Source organism: Xyrauchen texanus, chromosome 13 (genome assembly GCF_025860055.1).
Source record: "Xyrauchen texanus isolate HMW12.3.18 chromosome 13, RBS_HiC_50CHRs, whole genome shotgun sequence".
Taxonomy (NCBI): domain Eukaryota; kingdom Metazoa; phylum Chordata; class Actinopteri; order Cypriniformes; family Catostomidae; genus Xyrauchen; species Xyrauchen texanus.
The window spans coordinates 22,404,088-22,425,510 of record NC_068288.1 but is presented as its reverse complement, the minus strand read 5'-3'; the positions used below and the strand labels follow the sequence as shown (position 1 = coordinate 22,425,510).

Genomic DNA, 21,423 nt, shown 5'->3' with positions numbered 1-21,423 from the left:
CCTTTAAGGCAGGACTTCCTTTTCTACATCCACCAAATTGGGCTTTACAGTTTCTCCCATTCATTTTAATACAAGTGCTCCTTATTGGGCTAAACTGTCACCCAACAGTCAAACTGACACTCATACGTTTTTATTAATCCAACAACCAACTTTAGAACATTGGTGTGTTGGAGCGGTCTGAATAGGCCTTAAAAGTTCTATAAGTTCAACAGATTTGTACAATAACAGTTGTGAAAATTTATTATAAAATTTGCATTTAATTGCAGAAAGATTTGGAGCAGCTTCACTGCATGAATCCATAAAAACAACAACTTTTTGTAACCTACATTCTAAAGCTGTCATTATGATTATAGCTTTCCCAGATAAACAACAACAACAACAACAACAAAACATTGCTATAAATGGGCATGCTGAGAAATGAGAAAGCTCTAAAACAATTATCATTCATTCATTCCCAGACTTTTGTACAACACTTGATGTTTATTTGAAGTGCAGCTTTTCATGCATCCTCATTTGATAATATATTTAAAGCAATAAAAAATATTTAAACAGCGGCTGATGGAAGTGAACACTCTCTTTATAGTTACATTTAAACTGTCAAACATTCATCATAATCATAATTTTAAAATCAAAACAGAAAGTTACATTTGCTAGATCACATTTACTGTACAGCAAGTCTGTAGATTTAAAAGGACTACTACAGTACTCCAAAACCTGCTGGTTCAGAAATATAAATCCTAGTGATTTTGGTGATGTGTTGATTCAAATGAAATATGTGAAATAAGGCAAAGTTCCTTTTATTATTATATTTATGCACTTATTAAGTTTTGTACTCAAGAAATTAGGAAGCTCATGTCTTTTGTCCTGTCCAGAATCTCAAAGTTCAAACATGAAAATGCACTGAAAGCTCTTCAGCCATGTCACGTCAATAGGAAATCATTTTAAAGGGCGACCCATCTTCGGAGGCTGTGGTGTCTCATGATGCACTGAGGATAGACATATTCAATAAATACTGAATTAATATACAGAAAAATAAATGCTTCATATATTAAATCCAACTTGTCACACCTGTTTCACACCGCACACCAAAGCAGTGAATTTGCAGAGCTGCAGTATAATTACAACAGCAGGGTTACGATGTGCTTTCACATTTTTTTTTTATGGGGGGGTGGTATGCCCTCCTCCTCGTCACACTATATATACTTTTTTTTCATATCGTCCAATGTCAATAATTATCACACTATGCATTTCATATAATTAACCTCTTAAGATCCTTGCCATTTTTGGGGATTTCCGCCTGGATTTGGCCTACCCAAATTAAAAAGCTTCCCATTCCCACATACTTTGGCCTAAATACACAGTTTTGGTGTCATTTTACAGGAAACCCTTTGAAGTTGCATAAAACACTGCTAAAAATTAAAAAAAATTAAATATATGTTGTCTGAACAGTAATAATCCTCCTAAAAAAAGAGGCTTTTTGATTTTTTTATATAAATTCATTTTTGAAAGTGTATAACTCAAGCCCTGTAAACCCTAGCAGCAAGCAGACAGTTTTGGCTGTTTCCACTAGATGTCAGCAAATGTCTGTATCATGTTTTATTTAATATCTATTTCAATTTATTTGAAGGGAGGAATATTACCTTTTTTTGGTGTACTTTCCGCCTACCCAAATCTAAAGTCTCCCCATACCCATATACAGTGCTATAAATGCAAAATCCCAGTGTAATTTTACAGAAAACCCTTTGTCATTACATAAAACACTGTTGAAAGTGGTAAATATGCGCTCTGGTGTCTGGTGAGACGCGTCTGTGTGTTTTGGGCACGTAACCTACCTAGTGATCACTTCACAGTCTGGATGCAATATCACAGCCCCTGATTGGTCTATTTGATCTTGAGAGACATTGCCGGAAAGCGGAGGGTCTAAGCTTTACGGCAATATATGCTTTATCCGGATCGGTTGTTTACATATTTCCTGGATTGTTGAATATCATATAACATTACTTTGTGGTGTTTCTGCACTCGAGGGATTACTTGGGCACACAACCACAGAAAACACTGAAAAATGGCTCATTTTGCAGAGAATAACCTAAGGTAAAGGATTATGTAGCATTTGTGGCTAACTGTGCTGTCTAGTGCGAGTAGCACGGCAAATATTCAATAATTTCACTTGTATGTTTACAAATGTTGATTGTATACTTCATGATTCATTCGAAGTGTATTAGATATGTGATTATACCTCAATAAAAAGACTTATTGGAACTTCTTACTGGCAATGAGAGCTTTCATTTGATACTTGGTTTGTACATGTGCGTCATATTTGAGCGATATGAGACATATATGTATTCAAAAACGCACATAATTATGACACGACTTTTGATGGGTGGAACTATGTAATTTATTGTAAATAAGTTACTTAGTGTAAAACAAATGCCAAAGTGATGCATATCTCAAGAAAGTAGACATTCTAAGCTTTCAAATGGTACCAGATATGAGCTCATAACTCCTCCGCATACATTTAAAATTGGAAGTACATTATTACTGACGTAATTTTAAATCCCGGATCCGGGATCGTGGATTTTATTAATGGGGAATGTTATTTCACATAAAATCATATCTCAATACTTCCTTAAGTGAAAACTAGCCAAGTATACATGTTTTTGAATCTAACTCCCACAATTCACATCAGTCTTCTAATTGAGATAAAAACATGACATCATGAAATAAGTATATAATTTAATACAGTTTGTTTTAGCCTCCAAGTAGCATATGCTAGTATTTTTTTCTGCATTTATCTATAGTTGATTATGAACACCTTTATCTATTTTTAGCTGTGACTGACATCTCACTGCTGAAATGTCCAAATACCAATGCAGTGATATTGTTACAACAGAACAGTGGCATGCAGAGACTTTCATGGGGCAGGGGCGAAAAATTAATAAGGGCACATAGCACACACAAGGGATGTCTCTAGATATTTCAAATATCCAGGGTGCAGCAAAACCTTTTGAAAAGTTTACTTAACCTTCGTATTGTGTTAGAAAGTGGTACGTACCTTTTGCGTTCACGGGTCAAATTTTAAAAAATATTTTTGATTCACCACTTTTTTTATTTTATGGTGCAAAGGCCACATTTACCTTGAAGTGCTGCTGAAAATCTCATCAAACCAAATAATCAAATCATCAAAAATAGGGTAAAATCTGACCCACAGAGAACATTGGTTTTTATTTGGAACCACCATAGACTTTTTAATATTCTCTGCTGTGTCAGATTTGACCCAAAACACCACAGATGTAAAAATGTATTTTAACAAAAAAAAAATACAATTAAATCATAACCATTGGTTTTGTTGTGTTTATATAGCTGTTTTGAAGCCTTGTTCCGATAAAAAAAAAAACCTGGATAATATTTATTAAATATTTGAACTTGAAATGGGTCAAATTTGACCCGAACACAATAGGAGGGTTAATGTGTGTTAACAAGAATATTGAACTGGGGAACTTAGGACCCTGGGAGCATAGGATCTTGGGAACTTAGGATCCTGGGAGCATAGGATCTTGGGAACTTAGGATCCTGGGAGCATAGGACCCTGGAAATATAGATATGTTCCCATTCCACATTTTTGTAAGACCTCAAGAATGAATGTAAAGATAACCTGTTTGTTTATAAGCAAACTCAACAGGGTAAGATACCTTTTATTTTAAAGTTCAAGAAGTATACTCAGTTTAGGATTTAATCCTACACCAGATGTGTGACCTCTCTTTGCAACTATTTAATTGTCTTCAGCAGATGTTTGACTCTCTTCATGGTCATTCAATTTTATGTTTCTGACAATGTTCTTCTTCCTGGCTTTAGCCCAACGTGAGTCAGCTACGTTACCCATATGTGATGTAACTTCTGTAGTCTCAAAGTCATTACGTCCACTGAAAGACTTTTTTTGTCTGTCAAAATATTAGCAGACATAACATCGCTATGGATCAAGAAAAAAAAAACTATTTTTAAATAATATATAAATAAACAGCAATAGTGCTGATGATGGAGTTGCTGTTGTGTTTAGTTGATAGTTGTATTGCATGACAGTACTGTCTTCTTTAGGTACACAATGATGTCATATTGGCAAGATAGCTAGCTAGCTAGTGCTACCTAGCCTCAATACTGGTTTACATGAGAGCAGGGCTAGGTAGCCACTAGTGAGCTAATTCTTTGTAACCGTCCAATTTCATGACTGTAATTCAGTTCGTTAGTTGTATGTGTAATTTTGCTGAACTTTGTTTTTAGTGACACACACATGATTGTCTAGATGTAGCACATAGGCTAACTACTGAAAATGTATCAAATGTTTACAATCGATATTGAGGATAATTATTCACAAATCTTTTTATCGCCCAGCCCTGATATCCTGGATGCTTAAAAGTCTGGATTCAGTTCAGATTTACTGAACATAATCTTTTTCTGTACCTGTCAATGCATTTTAAACTTGCATCAAGCAGATAAGTGGTCTTTTTTAAACAGTGGTTGAGTAGCTCACTCCACTATTTTGTGCTGCTCTATAAAATGTGATGTTGCAAACACTTGTGTTGATAAATAGTTTTTTGCTGAGTATACTGATATGTGCGCACCACCCAGCTCATAAGCCCAGTGCTTCAAGCATTGCTTTTGCATATGGTGTGAAACACATCTAAAACTGATGACTTCACTATTTAATTGTGAGCCTAATAGGTAGACCAGTAGATGATTTTGCTGTCCATTTTTGCTCCCATGCTCTATTTAATCTCAACAACAGCCCTTATATGACTATTACAGTCTTCTAGAATAAAGGAATGTGGAACATATGCAGTAATTATCATACCATCTTTGAGTTGGCCTGGTCTGGCTGGTGGCCGTATCTTGGAAGGCAATTCTGAGCTGTCTCTGTAGTCTCTGGGCTTTAGTTGAGGTTCTTGTGGCTGACCTGGGCGAGATTTCGCAGGCACCAGAAGCCTGCCAGGCCCAATCACGCCCCCTTCAGAGCGAGAAGGCACCACAGGTTTCTTGGTTATGTTCTGGGGTTGTAGACCACTGCTACTACTGGTGGTGTTTGTGAATGATGATGACTGGGGTTTGGTTTCTGAGCAGGTGAATGAGCGGATCCGAGGGGTCGGAACTGGTGTTTGTCGGTCGGCATCAAGGTCTGTTTTGGGAAAGGCAAAATGAGCATCTGGGGGATAGAGGTGGTCTTTGGCTCCTCGTGATCCACTTACTGAGCCATAAAGGGGATTATCAAACATCTCTGGAGGCTGGCCATCCTCAGTTCTAAAACCAAAAAGAACCATGCAAAATTAAATTGAGTAGATCTAGAATCACATTAAGATTCTATGTATTTCAATAAGTAAATTGCAAGTTTTTTCAAGCCGGATTTGCCTGTGTGTACTTACAAATATGCCTGTAAGTTACTTACATAGGAGTTGATGCCTTTTCAGTAGGGCTGGATGTAGAATGGTCATAACCAGTCTTTTTAGGGGAAAGATTGCCAAGTGTCATATCCTTGACAGAATGGCCAGATGATGGCCCAGTTCTTGGGGACATAATGTTGCCGGAGCCCTTGTCTGCCTGGTTGTTGCTCTTGTAGCCTACACCCATATAACTGGGGTTACTAATATCAGTGGCATGGTCTGTTGAATATCTGTCAAAGAATGAATTCATAAATAAATAAGAATAAAAAGATTGTTATATTAAACATCAGTTAACGATATTAGTTAAATATAATCAATACTTTTACACAAATTATGAATATTGGTTACTGTTAATTGCAACATGATGTGTACAAATATACATTAACATTAGGTAATGCATTATGAGCTGACAAGAACTAACAACTAACAATTTAATCTTTATAAATTTACATTAGTACTGTAAAAATGTAGTGTTCATTGTTAGTTTATGATATCTAAAGCATTTTCTAATTTTAACAAAAATCATATACATATTTAAGGTATAATATACTGTTAAAAAAAAGTATGCAATACAAAAAAAATGAGGGAAGATACTTTTTGGTTTTATCTCCTGTTTTGCTTTTACTGGCTGCTGGATCATCTCCAACTTTAATGAAATCTAGTGAAAGGAAAGGAACAGACTTGGTATACAACACATTGACTAATACACTATAAGTGTTCCATCTAAATCAACGTTTATGTAAATCTCTTGCTACAATAACAGTTTATCGAGTGAGTCTTGGATTGACAGAGCATTGTGATTGTGAGAGAATAACGTTTTAAAGCTGCCATGTATTACACATCTGTTTGAAGAAGGCATTGCTGTAGATACTGTACATAGTTTTGTGCACTCACCATACAGTTTCTCTGTCTGTTTGCCTTCAGATATGCAGAGTTGAATGCCACCTGTTAGCAGACCTGTGCGCTCACCATGATGTGTGAGTTTAATATAGAACTCAGTGTAAGCATTTTCTGCAGAACGTAGAGCCACACAGCCCTCACCTAAAGGTAGAGAACACAATTAACTCTATTATCAGTGTAGATTTATCAGACAAACTGCACCTTAATATGAATTATGCTGGTGAAAGATGCAGAGCAAGCCTTGAGGTAAACCGAGACCCAAAAATGTTGAGCAAACCTGCAGCACTACAGTCATAAAATAAATAAGTGTGCCAATAACCTCAACTTAAACTGATGGCATATGAGTGCTAGTAAGCTTTCATATTTCAGGAAAACTTACCATACGACTCATCACAATCTGTAGACTTAACACAGATGAGGATATGTTGATCCAGGAGGTATTCTGGGTCTGCAATGATGGGGGTGAGCTGCAAAGTGATTTAACGAATATAATGTAAAGTATTTTATGTTTAACATGTGATTACAGTCTTTTTATTTATAATGTGTTTGGAAATAGACTTTTTACCTCAACTTGTCCCCCAAATCGTACTTTTATTGTACCTTCTGTGTTCTCTTGATTTTCTCCTTCTGGACTCTTTACAAACTCTACAAAATAAATTGGAAACATTTTGCAGGAAAAATGATCCCTTTTGCTTTTGAGACCAAACATATGTCACTTGCCTTTATGTGATATTACAAATAACAAAGAAAAAAGTGAATGATTCTGTATAATAATTGAAAGTATAATAGATATAGCTCCTCACTCTCCAAGCAGCTTGAGTGATACTCAATGAAGAACTTGGTCTTTGATTTAGTTAAGAGAACAGCCACACAGTTCATAAATTTTATAGCACCCTGAGCATCCTTTGAAAGATCTACAAAGAGAAAAATAGTTAAGCAATAAGGCACAAGACTTTATTGTTACCATAGTAAATTATTGTTTATTATATATTTGAACACTTTTTAAATCATGGATGGTTCCTATTGGTGAAATCACAAAATTATTTTCTGTGCAAAGCAACTTAAATTGGTTCAACAGTAAAAAAGTTCATTGATAAGGAATGTCATACCATTCTTTGAGACAAACTGTGAGCTCACTCCAACGTCAAATGTGGCAAATACAGGAGAATGGTCACTTGTCATGATGTCATTGGTGCATCCTAAATGATGGTGAAAAGTGTATTAATTAAATGTCATGGTTAAATATGCATAATGAGTAATTATGCATAATGCATAATTACAAATTTTTAATTAGTACACTAACCATATGAGTTGCAAACCACATGCACCGAAGGATAGGATTTGCGAAGCACACGGTCGCACCAAGAAGGCAGGTTGTATTTTGTCTGTTCGGGAGATAAAATATATATGTAACAACATTTTCATCAGTTAATTTGGGACAGAATATCTTTATATCTGCTCAATGGATAGTGTCCACAAAGAGGAGATTTTTCAAGCACGTCTAGTGCATTATTGCTTCAAACGGAGCTGGTAAGCTAAAAAGATGCTTAACACTGTACCCCAGTGGCTTTTGCTTTGGTGTAGGCATACTTCTCCCGTGTGTCTCTCTCAAAACGATAAGTGGGGGAAAATGTAATCTCCTCCTCCTCTGTGAAGTAAAATATGCAGAACAAGGATCAAATGCTAGCATGCTTGCAAAGTTAAAGATGATCAATTAAAATGTAGGGTTCACAAGCAAGTTGGTTTGCCTCTATTCTTCACCAAGGACCGATTTGTAAAATGATGATCATATAGGTCATAATGTTTGCTGAAGTCATTCAGCATGTGTCAACCGGGTTTGAGGGACCATATAGTAGTTTGATGTAAGTTAGTATGATCAGAGCCCAATAGAATCCTAAACATGCCTGTGAACATGAAAATGACTGTTTTTACTGTTTTCTGTTCAAAAGTTTGCAGAGACTGCCATTCCATTATTTTAATTTTTTCAACTCTGGTTTATTATCATAGCATAATATATTCACATAACACAAAAACAAAATGCACTTTGGTTGGTCCAGTCACTTTACATATAAAGCTCTGTTTACACCGGCAGCGACAAAGAGGTATGATCTAATTCATTTTTAATGAGAGCAGAATGACTTCCAGCAACACAAGTGGCAGCAACCGCTAGTAACATGTTGTGGGTGTGGCGGGCAACACAAAAACTTGGGAAAAGCATCAGTTGGTAGCACATACCAATGGGAGTCAGTAGAGTTCACATCATCCTAGTCGAGTGAAGGCAAGACTGAGAAATTGAGTAATTTCACTGCTCTGTATGATTTACTGTAACTACAGGTACATACATGGATGTAATAATAACGATGCATCAAAAACCATGTCAGAAATATTTGACATTCTAAATGAATGATAGATTCAGGATATGATGCATCGAGTACTGCTGCAATATATATATATATATATATATATATATATATATATATAGAATGATAATTTTTAGGGGCTGATTACTTGTCCAATTAGAATCAGATCTTAGTTTTACAAGCAACATATCTCATTTGTGATCAGATGTTCAAAAGCTATAGCCAGTTATGCAGCCCACCAATAATGTTAGAGCAACAGCAGTAGGAGCACCAGTATATATAGAATACAGACATACAGAACAGCAACACCAAGTGGCAAAGCTTCTGGCAGTGTGAACAGGGCTTCAGTCAGATGGCCTCCTCTTGTCCCTGTAGGCTGCAGTGAGGACCAGACCTTATGGCATTTAGTCAAAAGTCTGGCTACGCAAGACTGAATGAAGGTAACAATATACTGTGACAAACAAGTAGAGCTCTGCAGTGAATAAAAGAGAGGTAAGCTCTCACCATAGAATAAAAAGACCTTTTCCTCTTCCCTCTCCATGTTCAGCTGATCTCTAGCCAGCAGGTCCTGATACTGCTGCTGTTTGATCTTCATCACAATGATCTCTGCTTCCTGCAAAGAACAAACAACTAGGTAAAGTTTCTGTCTCTTCCTCTTGATGTCAGGAGGGCTTGTTTATGGCAGCTCTTGTTAAGCTCTTTTAAGCTCTGATCACTACTAAACTCTCTCAACCACAGAGGGATTATTGCCTAAAATATAATTTAGAAACACTAAATGTTGTCATCCAGTAAAGTATGTTATTTGATACAAAATGTGAAGTATTGAGTAGCTGCGAATATGGACATATTAATCATCTTGTGTTTGCGTTTCAGAGTAATTATAAAATAATTATGTAATTCAGTAGTTTTGTGAGCTGTTATATATATCTGCAATATGAACAAAGTTGCCAGAGGAGAACATTTTCACCCTTTATCTAGATGCATTTACAGGTGAAGGTATCTTTACATGCAAAAACAAACTGAAAAATATTCAAACCTTTTTCTTATGTGTGCAACAAGCTTGAGTACTGCTGCATAATTATTTCAACTTACCTGTGATGGCAAGTCAACCCTATAATTCAGATCCCCCAACCAGAAGAGGTGCGTGAAACTATGTGTGATATCAAAAGGATTCATCTTCTTATCTCCCAAATTCAGAAAGCGCAGAATACTGATGTAGTTCTGGTTTCGTCTAAAAAAGGTGCAGATGTCAGTTAAAGGGATAGTTTGCTCAAAAATGTAAATGGCGTTATCATTTACTCACCCTTATATTGTTCCAAACCCATTTGACTTTCTTTCTTCTGTGAAACACAAAAGGAGATGCCAGGCAGAATGTTTGCCTCAATCACAATTTACTTTGTTTCTTTTTCCCCCATACAGTGAAGGTTAAGAGTGATTGAGACTGTCAATTCCAAACATTCTGCCTACCATTTCCTTTCATGTTCCATAGCAGAAAGAAACTCATATGGGTTTGAGTCAACATTAGGGTGAGTACATGATGACAGAAGTTTCATATCTGGGTGAACTATCCCTACAATAAATGGCAATTAGCAGTTTCGATATTGTATTTATGTGTAATACAAATGTTGATTTCTCATTTGTTATACTGACTGTTTCTTGGTTTGTGGCTTACCTTAGCTTCTTTTCACTTCCTGAGGTCAGGTGACTGTTGACAAACCCAAAGGAGGTTCCGTTAAACATAAAAGACACCCCTACTGCTCCCTTATTCCCTATAACACACATTCACAATTTGCTTTTTACACACAAGGAAGAATTGTACTTAGCTAGATTTACGTGTTCCATTAGGTTATTTTTTTGGGGAAAAGGGTGATAAACAGACCTAGAGCATTAGCTATGCCAGTCTTAACACTGTCAGAGAAGATGTGAGAGATGCGGTTCTCGTGTTCCGGCTTGGCTAGAACCACAATTCTTATACTCCACAGTGTCTGCGTGGCTATCTGTGAAAAACCAAGCAAACAGCCACCCTCATTAAGCTGAAAGGGTTAGTACATCCAAAAGTAAAAATTTACTCAACCTTATGTTCTTCCAAACTCGCATGACTTACTTTCTTCCATTGGACCACACAAGGAGATGATAGGCAGAATGAAAGCCTCAGTCACTGTTCATTTTCATTGTATGGAAAAAAGATGCAGTGCTGTGAGTGGTGTGAGACTGTCAGTCCCTAACATTCTACTTGAATTTCTCCTTTCTTGTACCATGGAAGAAAAAGTCACATGGGTTTGGAAAACATGGGTGAGGGTGAGTAAATGGTGACAGAACATTCATTTTTGTCTGAACTGTACCTTTTAATGGTAAAACATTTAACACATTCACACAAAATGTATACGTGTAGTTAAAATAATCATGACTCCCTGGGGAGTGAGGAATAATCTAAAATAATAAAACGATTCACACCGGGTTCCAGCCTGAATCTGGTCTGGTGTCACTTACATGTTTGAAGCTAATGTTGGTTATATCCCTAAGGGATCCCCTAACAGTGTCTACCCATTCCTTCTCTCCCAAAGGGTCCTCCTGTGTCCCAATGACATAGATATCATGTGGGATTTGATTGGCTGTGTCATCACGGGTTTTCCCCTGACCCTTCGACTGGAACCAGGAAGTGATGTTGTGTGGTGGACTTGCATTTCCTGATTGGATAGAACCAGTTCATGTCATTTCACCTGGATTACTGTAAATTAAAGACCTTGTACCAAACAAATATTTTAGCCTTAATGGACTTAAATGGATAAAGATGAAGAAGAACATACATTATCTAAACTAACATAATGCATGATAATCTACTCTTTATCAGAATAGCAGCGTAACTGCATATTGATCAAGAGATGTCTTGCTTCACTTTCTAAAAGCAGACTGGGTTCAAAAGAGCTTAAAGAGGCTTTCACATGTTTTGCATTGAGGTGGCAAAGCACTGCTTTTAAATCCACATGAAAAGAGCTGCAGATAGCATCCAGGAGGGGCTATTTTAAGGTATTTCCTGGCAAGAAAGCAGGAGGTGTGCACAGTAAACACGTATTTGGGTTTAGAAGAGGAAATGTCTTGCAATTTCTTTAATACATTAAGTAATTGCAGAAAGTAATAAGAGGACTTTTTATTATTAAAGGAATAGTTCACCCAAACATGAAAATTCATTTACTCACCCTTATGCCATCCCAGATGTGTATGACTTCTGATGAACTTAAATTACATTTTTAGATACATTTTGGTCCATACAATGCAAGTGAATGGGTGCCAAAAAATGTTAAACTCCAAAAATCACATACATCAGCATCAAAGTAATCCAGAAGACTCCAGTGGTTAAATCAATATATTCAGAAGCAATATGATTGGTGTGGGTGAGAAACGTATCACTTTCACAATCTTCTTCTTGTGTTTTTGGTGATTCACATTCTTCATGCAAATCCCTACAGGGCAGGGAGAAGAATTTCAAGCAAAAAAGGACTTAAATATTGATCTGTTTGTCACCTATACCTATCATATCACTTCTGAAAATATGTATACATTTTATGATGCCTTAATGTACATTTTGGAGCATCAACATTTTGGCACCCATTCACTTGCATAGTATGGACCTACAGATATAATGAAATAACCTACAAGCCATTCATACACATCTTGGATGGCATGAAAGTGAGTAAATGATGACAGAATATAGATTTTTGGATAAAATATCCCTTTAAGGTGTTATGATGTTCTTGGTGAAATTAAATTAGTTCAAGAACTGAGATCTCTGGATGTTTGGAAACTAAGGTAAAACATTATGAATAGAAAATAATAACAATATTTCTCTATAGAGTTGGAGAGTTTTCAATTTTCTATTGTTGATTTATACTCAAAGACATAATTAATAAGGCAAAACGTGTGAAAATTGCTTTAGTATAAATTGTCATAGCAAAGACAGACTTTGCATTTATGCAGAAATTGCCCGGAAGTCTCTGGCTTATGCTTTGAATGGTCAGTGGCAACAGGGTCAAAGTTGAAATTATTTGAACTTCGATCTCTTAAGGGAAGTGCAGCACGGGGGTATGACATATCACTCCATAGACTTCAGTATATATGGCAGCGTTGACATGAGTCATGAGGTATGTGCAGAACAAAGAATACAAGGGTGCACTATAAACCCTTAAACCAATTGCAATGATGGTCTTACCCATGTTCCAGGTGCCAACAAAGATGGTGATCATATCTGGCTCAGGTTTTGCTGAGTGTTTGTTTTTCATCTGCTGCAGAAGCTGGCAGAAGCCTTCTCTCTTCTGCAAGAGCATTAACACATGCAAAATAATGGAAACAAATTAATATTGTTAATGCTTTTACCAAACTATAACACATTTATTAGTTGTGTGGTTGTTGTTTTTTTACCTTTGTGTCATCAAAGACAAAGTCTTTGCGCTGTGTTTTCTCCTTCTCTGTCTCCACCATCAATACTAATTTGTTTGGCATCTTCTGTGGCTTCACCAGCTGCAGTACTGCAAATTTAGCATGTTTCCAATTATTTATTGGTAATGAGGTCATTTGAAACATCTTGGAATAGTCGAATATGGACTTTCTTTTACCCTTTGTTTTGTTTGACACACCTATGCCAACTCTGAAACATGCTATATCTCAGAAGAACATTTGGTCGAATTTAGCTGTGTGTGCTTGCATCAATGACAATGAGTTGCTAGGAATGTAAGAAGTTTATACTTTGGCGGGGTGGCATACTTTTATTGTGCACAAAGTATTTATCCTCAGGTCCATCTTTGGCCTTCTTGAAGTAAACCTTCCCGCCTTCCACATCTACTTTGATGTACATTTTGTTTGAAATACCGATGGAGTCCGATTTCACCTGTTAACACAGAAAAGGATAATACTAACTCATTAGTAACATTTAGTTCAGTGATCTCTGTTGTGCCTAAAATAAACAGTTTTTCAAAGAAGCCAGGCTTCACACCACCAAAAGGTCACTGCTAAATTTCACACACAGGCAAACTCTCTGGTTTGCATGTGGTTTTTGAAAGCAAAGCTGTAGCAGTAGCAGTAAAAACGTCCATGCTTTAATTATGACAACAGCAGGAAGTAGAAAAAAGGTCATGTCTTTCACGTTATATACAGAAGTCATACTAATTTTAGGTGACCCTTTATACTTGTATTGGTCTACCAATTGCTAATATAACAAAGCAATTTATAATTTGTTTTACTGTTGATTTGCATTTCTTACTTCAAATGTCACAGGAGGTATAAGTGACTTTCTGTGCCCTCCGTCATAGCCGACAAATTCAAACACTGCATTCTTGGTCTGTGAAGAAGAGGGGATTTTAGTCAACAATAAAAATATAGTCTGCTATAGAACGTTAATTTGCATGTAAAGCATCATGCTGGCAGTGGTGAAAAACAAAAGAACAATGATACCTTGTCTTCTATTGAATATATAAGCTCAGTCAGTTGCTCAATTCTGAAAGCCACAGACTGATTCGCAGAATCTCCAGACACCTGGACGACATGCAAAATCACCAGATAGAATTTGCATGAAAATACCATAAATAATTTTTAAAATGTAAACATGAACATTATTCTCTCATTTCATAATAACTTCTTTATTTGTCTGTAATGTTTAATGACCTGATTCCATAGTCTTCCAGATCCAGGAGAGAGAGGCTGATCCAGAAGTCTCTGAAGCGCCTCAAGACTCGGAAGTATGCGAACAATTTCACTACAAAAAGGAGGAATCTCAATTAGCGATTCTAAATGCATACATGGATAAAATCCATATTATATGTAAGTTGAGTTGTAAATGAAGGTTCGGGTGAACCATGTTCATCCAATCCTGTCAATTACAATGCAGGGGTATTCAAGATCAAGTATTATATGAAAATGTGAACTAGTGAAAAGTTCTGACTTTAAATCTGATTGGATGAACATGTTTGAAGGTGTAGTAAAATGACTATAAAAGCCACCTCTAACCGCACATTCTATATGAATGTGTCAAATTGCCACATTTAAGATAGTGAACTTGCTTGGTGGAAGAATTATAATTTTGTTTCCCCATTAATAAATTTAACAGTTTAACTTTGCTTTATGTCATGCCTAATAACACCTCTTCCTCGTCATAAAATCACTGTAGCATATTGCTTAATTCAGCCAAAATGTGACAACTAGTTATTCTTTTAAAGTAATATTTTAAGATTTACAAACCTGTTGAGGTTTTTGCAAATACTCAGTGTAAGCTTCTTAAAGTGGGGCAAAGTAGGGTTTCCATTCTGCACCTGTTCTGCATCTAGACACACAGATGAACGGAAATACTCCTGGATGGATTTCTGATGGTCCTCGGGTAGACTGCATATGAAGCACCAGAATCATTAGCACACCAGAACAACATAGTACACTACACAGTAAAAATGACTTTAAACTGATGGAGTGCAAAGTATGTACAACACAAATGTAAAAACACTTGTCAAATCCTTCTGTTTCACAGAACATATCTCTGCAAAGCCATGCCTTTATAGACATAATTTAAATCATAATTTTAAAATAAAGGAATTATCTGAAATAAAGCATGACAGATTAATCTCATTGTACTTTGATATGTCTATTTGCTGCAGACGCTGGAGATAGGTGTCTGAGATGAAGGGTCGGGCAAGCTCTGTTCCTCTCTCCGTTCCTCTAGGCATGTCACTATGGAAATCTTTACATTCATTAGGTGTGAAATTTCTGGGTGGTAGCTGAGGAGGTAAACTGACTGGCTCTGCAGAAATGGAGATCAGAAGAACAATTACAACATGACCACCTGTCCCACAGTGATAGTTTTACTTTAAAGCTTTTCAACAGTTTCTTTTTTCTTTTCTGGGAACTGAAACATTTAACATGATGTCGTGATCGAAAACAATACTAAAGGTAATAAAAATGTCCATAAATTCAAACAGCAAATTGTATTGTTATAATTTATTTATTATATTTTTTTTTAGCCAATAGTTCACAGCACAAAACAGATTGTGGTCACCACAGACCATGTTTATCCTCATTGCATGTAAAATCAATTAAATGTAGAATTCTTTTATTTTACTTTGTATAGCTACAGTATGTTACGGGTGAGGGCATGTCACTCAACCTATCCCTGTTGGCATCTGCTTACAGGGCAATAGCAAGGTATTCCGGGCACCCTGAATGTATATTGCCCTGGGCCCCTTTCCTATTAAAAATACAGTTTAGAATTTGTTGTGGGGCCCTTCTGGAAGTGTTTTTGTAAATACTATGGAGTTTATTTGAACGCAATAGCAAAAGATATGGGAAGCATTTTAGCCCTTTTAAAAGTTGATAATGCCTATTTATTTAGCCTGTTCTACCGTTCTCTCAGAGACCCAGCTAGCAAAAGTGTAACGTTTGTGCAACACATTTTCATTAAAAGTGGATAAAAGCAACACATAACAATAGCTGACCCTCTGAACTGTATCAGTTTTGGCATGAAATGAAAATTGCTAATTAACAGTCACAGTTGCTAAAGTCACGCAAAAATGTCACAGCTAGCTGATACAAAGCACTTTAGGGACAATTTTTCAAATTTTCAGAGTAAGCATTTGACCTGTAATATTTTTTTCTTAATTTCCAACATGTTTCCTAACAGAAAATGATTACATACCCCCAAAAATATAAACTTTCATAAATTTGAGACAATTAATCTTTTCAGTGGCATTAATGGTCAAACATTTTCTATATTCACATAAAGGCGCCTATTCAGTAAATCATATCCAAATGTGGTGAAATTTTGTAACCCTTAATACTCAAAGTTGCTATTTTGCGACAGCTTTCCAAAGTTCACTCCAAAATAAAATATGAATAAAAATCATAATTTTTTTTATAACCAGTGGCTTCCTAATATCATTTTCAAGGAGGGGAAAAAATATTATCAATATCAATGTTTGGGTCTCCGAGGGCTATAAATGATTATATGGTTAGCTGCATTTTATTAAGCATTGTGTTTTTGCTGTCTGCAACCCTACCACAACAGACCTGCAACATACTTTGACCCACAAGTCAAGAACCACTTATTTAAGTTACTATGGTAACAACAACCATCCAATTTCTCCCTGGTTAAGTACCTCTGAAACTTTTTTGTTGGGTGATCTATGGAAGAACTTACCTGGTTCCTCCTCTGGCTCCTCCTCCTTCTGCACAGGATACTGGAGATGTGTAACCAGACCCATGTTCTCTTTATAATATGCTTCCACAAGGTCTGGCAGTGCAGAGAAGAATCGAATGGGCACACCCTCCGATGCCTACAAAGCAAAGTAACGTGAAGAAATAACCAACAAAGATCTTCTGTTCTGATTCTGCAAGGCTGCTCAGTAAAGTCAAGTTTTATGGCATTTTATGATATGCAGATATACAAATGTGCAAAAACATACACAACAACCAAGCTAGCTCTGCTAAAACTTTCCTATCTGCCAGTCTCTTTGTTGCTCTTCCTTTGCTTGCCAAAATCCAACCGTTGCAAATTGCATTTCTTCACTTTACATGGTTTCCTTTAAAAACACGCAGTCAGTGACTAGTGCTTAAGCCACTGTTTTCTAAGAACTTTGGAGTATAAGCTCCTAGTCACCTGATCTGACTTAAATCTTGATGCTCAGCAAGCATGTTGACCCATTTAAATGCCACTTTTGTGATGCATTGAATTAAATGTTAAAGGGACAGTTCAACCAAAAATGAAAATAATCTCACTTTAGAAGACATTCATTTAACAGCTGGATTCGTATAGATGAAGTTTATGCTGACTGTCTGTAATTTTTGGAGCTTCAAAAGAGAAATCTCCATTCACTTGCATTTTAAGGACTCACTGAGCTAAAATATTTTTCTATTTTTCTTTTCATGACCTGTAGGTCAAGAAGCACACATATAGGTTTTGTCTTCTATTACTCACCAAGCAAGATTTTAGAGCCCATAACATCGTAATTAAAGATAAGTCTTTATATTCTTTAATTCAAGTTAAAGGAAAATGGCAACACTTTAAAATTGTGCACGAAAAAGCATAAAACTCAACATGTCATCCATCTTAGCGTGTTCAATCGCAAAATGTCCGATTCACAATAGGTGTAATTGTTGCTTCGAACACCTCCCACATACTCTTACATTCTTATCAGCCTGTTTTAAGGTTAGCGAAAGCCGTGTATTTCAGCCAAATTTATCAACTCTAATTTGATTATGACATGAACACTTTTTTTTAACTTTCCATCCAAGGCAGGGTGCAAGAGCAACCCTGTGGCTTGCTTAACACCCACACTGATGGATAAATTATAAACTGAGGCTGTGCTGCAATGCAGTCTTGAAAGAGGAAGAACTGAGGCAGAGACAGACATTGAAGGGCATTCTACAAATTTACAGTTCTGGTTCACCCCCGTCCCTTGAGTGCAGGTTACTTTGAAATGTACCAAACACCACCCAGCCATGAGAGAACAATGCAAGTAGTAATTAAAGGTCACCCGTTTTGCTCTTCTTTGTCACATGCAACATTTCACTATTTTTTTTGTCATGAGTTTACCAGGCATGTTTATTTTGAATAAAAACATAAATTGTTTTTGCAGCTGCACTGTCAAACGGCTAGTTCAATGCATGCTTTAATGTTTGCTTGAGAGACAAGACGCCCACACAACTCTTTCGGCGAGTCTTTAGCAGCATTCATTACCAAGCACAACATAGTAAATGATTTGTGGGTTGCAGATGTTCTAATCAATCAATCATAGAGATGGACAGTGTTTTGTCAAGTGACCAGAACACTATGACAAGAGCGTATAATAAACAAAAAATGGATTCTTTATTTATAAAAATATTTAAATAGTACAAATAAATAAATTGCTGTTACAGTAAGGCACTTTCAATGGAAGTGAAACATTATAATACTCATTGTTCCAAAATTATAGTAAACATTGTTAACATTATGAACATTAATATTATTTTAGTGTGATAAAACTGCTTACTAACCTTATCAGCATAAAGTTATATCCAATATTTCTACTTCTAATTGAATTCACATTAAAATCAAGTAGATTGATATTTTATAACACTTTAGTAATGTTAGCATGAATAATGTTTTAGTCTTATGGCAAGACTTTTAAAATGGAGTGTTTTTCAATGTGGCCCCATTTGCCTCCATTGTGAGTGCCTTACTGTAACCACAGATGCGTTACAAATATTTTGGTGGTAATCAACATTATGTTACAGATGCTGTCGATAATTATCGTAATTTGTATTGAACCCAGATTGTTCCTTTAGATTTCTTAATTTAAAGGGCCCTGCTGTTCCAAAACCATATGACTGCAGTATATTTATTCCTTAGAATACAAAGATATTTGGCAGCATATTAGCCTCAGTCACCATTCACTTTAATTGCATCTTTGTTTTCTGTACAATAAAGAAGTGTATGGCAACTGAGGCTGTCATTTGGCCATGTTCCACAGAAGAAAGTAAGTCCAATGGCATGAGGAAGAGTACATTATAACAGGATTTTCATTTTTGGATGAACTAACCCTTTAAAACAAACCATGGACAATTTCAAAGTGGTGCCACAGAGGTTAGCAACACATTTTCCAATGATATTAAAGCTTTATTGACATCACAAGCAGAAGTGCCCTGATGCACACTCTCAAAATGGTCCCCTAGTTAGCGCATCAGGAAGCTTAGGGCCACAGAATACTCATTAGAGGTCAGCAACCTGTGCCTACTCAATCGTTTTGAGCCAAAAAGACATTTTGAGTTTTATGCACTGAAGTAAAAAGAATTGTCTTAGCCAACATTTAAATGATAATATCGCAGAAACTGTTTGGAGTAGAAAATAATAATCATATAATTAGAAATCTGTGACTATGCCTTTTACTGCATTGCATAAAACACAAATTGTGTTCAAGTGAGTCAAAATGTTGGAGCAGGTCACAAATGTCAGTTAAATATGGTGAATTTCTTACCTGCACTGATAACTTTTTCTCTTCATTTGGTAATATTCTGTAGGTATAAACACAGTTCTGGTACCTGCAAAAGAATGAAAAATGGTTTAACATTAAGTTATTTAGTAGAACTTGCACATCGCAAAATTAATGCAATGCATTATGTGGGCATGACAGTTATTTAGTCTCACAATGTCAAATGTCTCACAGTTTGCCACAAGGAACCTAAACAGTGAAAAGGAGCATTTTCCTGAAAGCGGCTAATATGGGAAACCCCTCACCAACTTCCCTTAGTTAACACTGTTATTAATTCACAGTAACAAGTACTCTCATTTTTTCATGACATTATTTAAAGAAAGATTTGCAAAGTATGCTGCAGGGGAACATTATGGCACCACATAGATACAATTGCATGGCAACAAGGAAACTGAGATCAGTTTGCAAACAAATAGGTCTCTGTTTTGTATATTGATAAAAATGATAAGGTTAAAAAAAGTAATTTTTTTGTATGGGTATGAGTTTGTATGGGTCATTGAGGTAAAACTGACAATTGGCACCCAAAGTCAGAGGAAGCCAGTTATTTAAAAACAAAAACCATCATTTATACATATATAACTGACTCAAATTAGGCTGCATGACCAGAGCCACAAAAGCATGTTTTATATGCTGTGTTTATGATGGACTTGACCATCACCTCATGCAAATCATCCAACTTTATGTAAATGTTCAACTACATACTGCCCCCCCAATCGAATAACACAGTACAACCACTCCAGTGCAAACATCCAAACTTTTCATCTTAACTCTAATATTAGTGACATTTTACATGAACTTCCACCTGAGATGTAGCTTTGCCAGTTGTGTAATACTCACAGAACACAGAGGGCATACGCTCCTTGTATGGATTCACTGTCCCGCAGGAGGAAGCTCCCATCCTTGCCTGCTTTGGAGAGGAGGTCTTCTGCTGTAGATCGAGTGATATTGCCATGGTACCATGGCTGGAGGGAGATCATCCTTTCCAAAGACTTTTTCTTGACTCAGTCTGAAGACACCCAGGTTATTTTGGCACCAGCTGTTTTCAAAAGGTCATAAACATGACTCCCCACGTCTGTTTCATGGCGTTGTTAGAATTGATAGCCGTTCCTGATCTGTCTGGCTCTGGGCTTGCTGTTTCTCTCTCTTCCTGTTTGAGGGGCGAAAGCTGCAAAAAGGAAGCTGCCACAAACACAAGAGTGAACTTCCTCATTCTGTGCAAACAGAGTTTTAAAACTCAGAGAGAGAGAGAGAGAGAGAGAGAGAGAGAGAGAGAGAGAGAGAGAGATCAAGCAAGAAAGAAGGCCGAACACCAGGCTGGTTCACACGATCATAGCTGCAAATCTTCTCTCTGCCACAAAAGAGGTGAAAAAAGGTGTATGTGGTAATGTAAGGACTCTCGTCAGAGAACTCTTTTGATTCCATATCAATGATTAATCCTGCTAACTAAAACTATGAGAAGGATAACCCAGGGAAATGTCTACATAATGGCTATTACGCAAAACAGAGAAATGTACAAATGTACAGAGTGCAAGGAGCTGTTGAGAGGTGGATTATGGTTTTATCCTTTTGACCAAATCACTGATCTCGAGAGGAAGTGGCTTCTGGACTACACTTGTCACATCTTCAGTTAAGTGTCATCATTCGGGTGTATGTTCACATGGATGAAAAGAAAGGTTCTATCAACATAAGACAGAACATGTCATTCTTGTTTAATATATGTAGTAACCAGCTTTG

The 21,423-nt window shown here is 36.5% G+C and overlaps 1 protein-coding gene across 1 annotated transcript; it reads right to left on the bottom strand.

Moving 5' to 3' along the window:
• Positions 1-231: 231 nt before the first annotated feature.
• On the bottom strand, positions 232-21,141 carry inpp5d (inositol polyphosphate-5-phosphatase D). Its single transcript, XM_052141219.1, has 27 exons — positions 20,527-21,141; positions 19,675-19,738; positions 16,860-16,995; positions 15,302-15,467; positions 14,918-15,058; positions 14,345-14,435; positions 14,135-14,215; positions 13,944-14,021; positions 13,448-13,571; positions 13,106-13,212; positions 12,897-12,999; positions 11,180-11,376; positions 10,569-10,686; positions 10,362-10,458; positions 9,782-9,920; positions 9,194-9,302; positions 7,889-7,977; positions 7,633-7,714; positions 7,439-7,528; positions 7,133-7,243; positions 6,895-6,974; positions 6,709-6,796; positions 6,324-6,470; positions 6,024-6,087; positions 5,435-5,659; positions 4,847-5,289; positions 232-986 (listed from the first exon to the last, which is right to left on the bottom strand). The coding sequence occupies exons 1-27, from the start codon at positions 20,664-20,666 to the stop codon at positions 937-939; spliced, it is 3,360 nt and encodes a 1,119-aa protein (XP_051997179.1). The 5' UTR covers positions 20,667-21,141; the 3' UTR covers positions 232-936.
• Positions 21,142-21,423: the final 282 nt, after the last annotated feature.

Coding starts and splice junctions, on each gene's coding strand:
- inpp5d (XM_052141219.1), bottom strand. CDS start 20,666: ATGATCTCCCTCCAGCCATGGTACCATGGCAATATCACTCGATCTACA. Junction 7,715..7,888: donor CCAAAGCAAAAGCCACTGGG/GTACAGTGTTAA, acceptor TCTCCCGAACAG/ACAAAATACAACCTGCCTTC. Junction 6,088..6,323: donor ACAGACAGAGAAACTGTATG/GTGAGTGCACAA, acceptor TCCTTTCACTAG/ATTTCATTAAAGTTGGAGAT.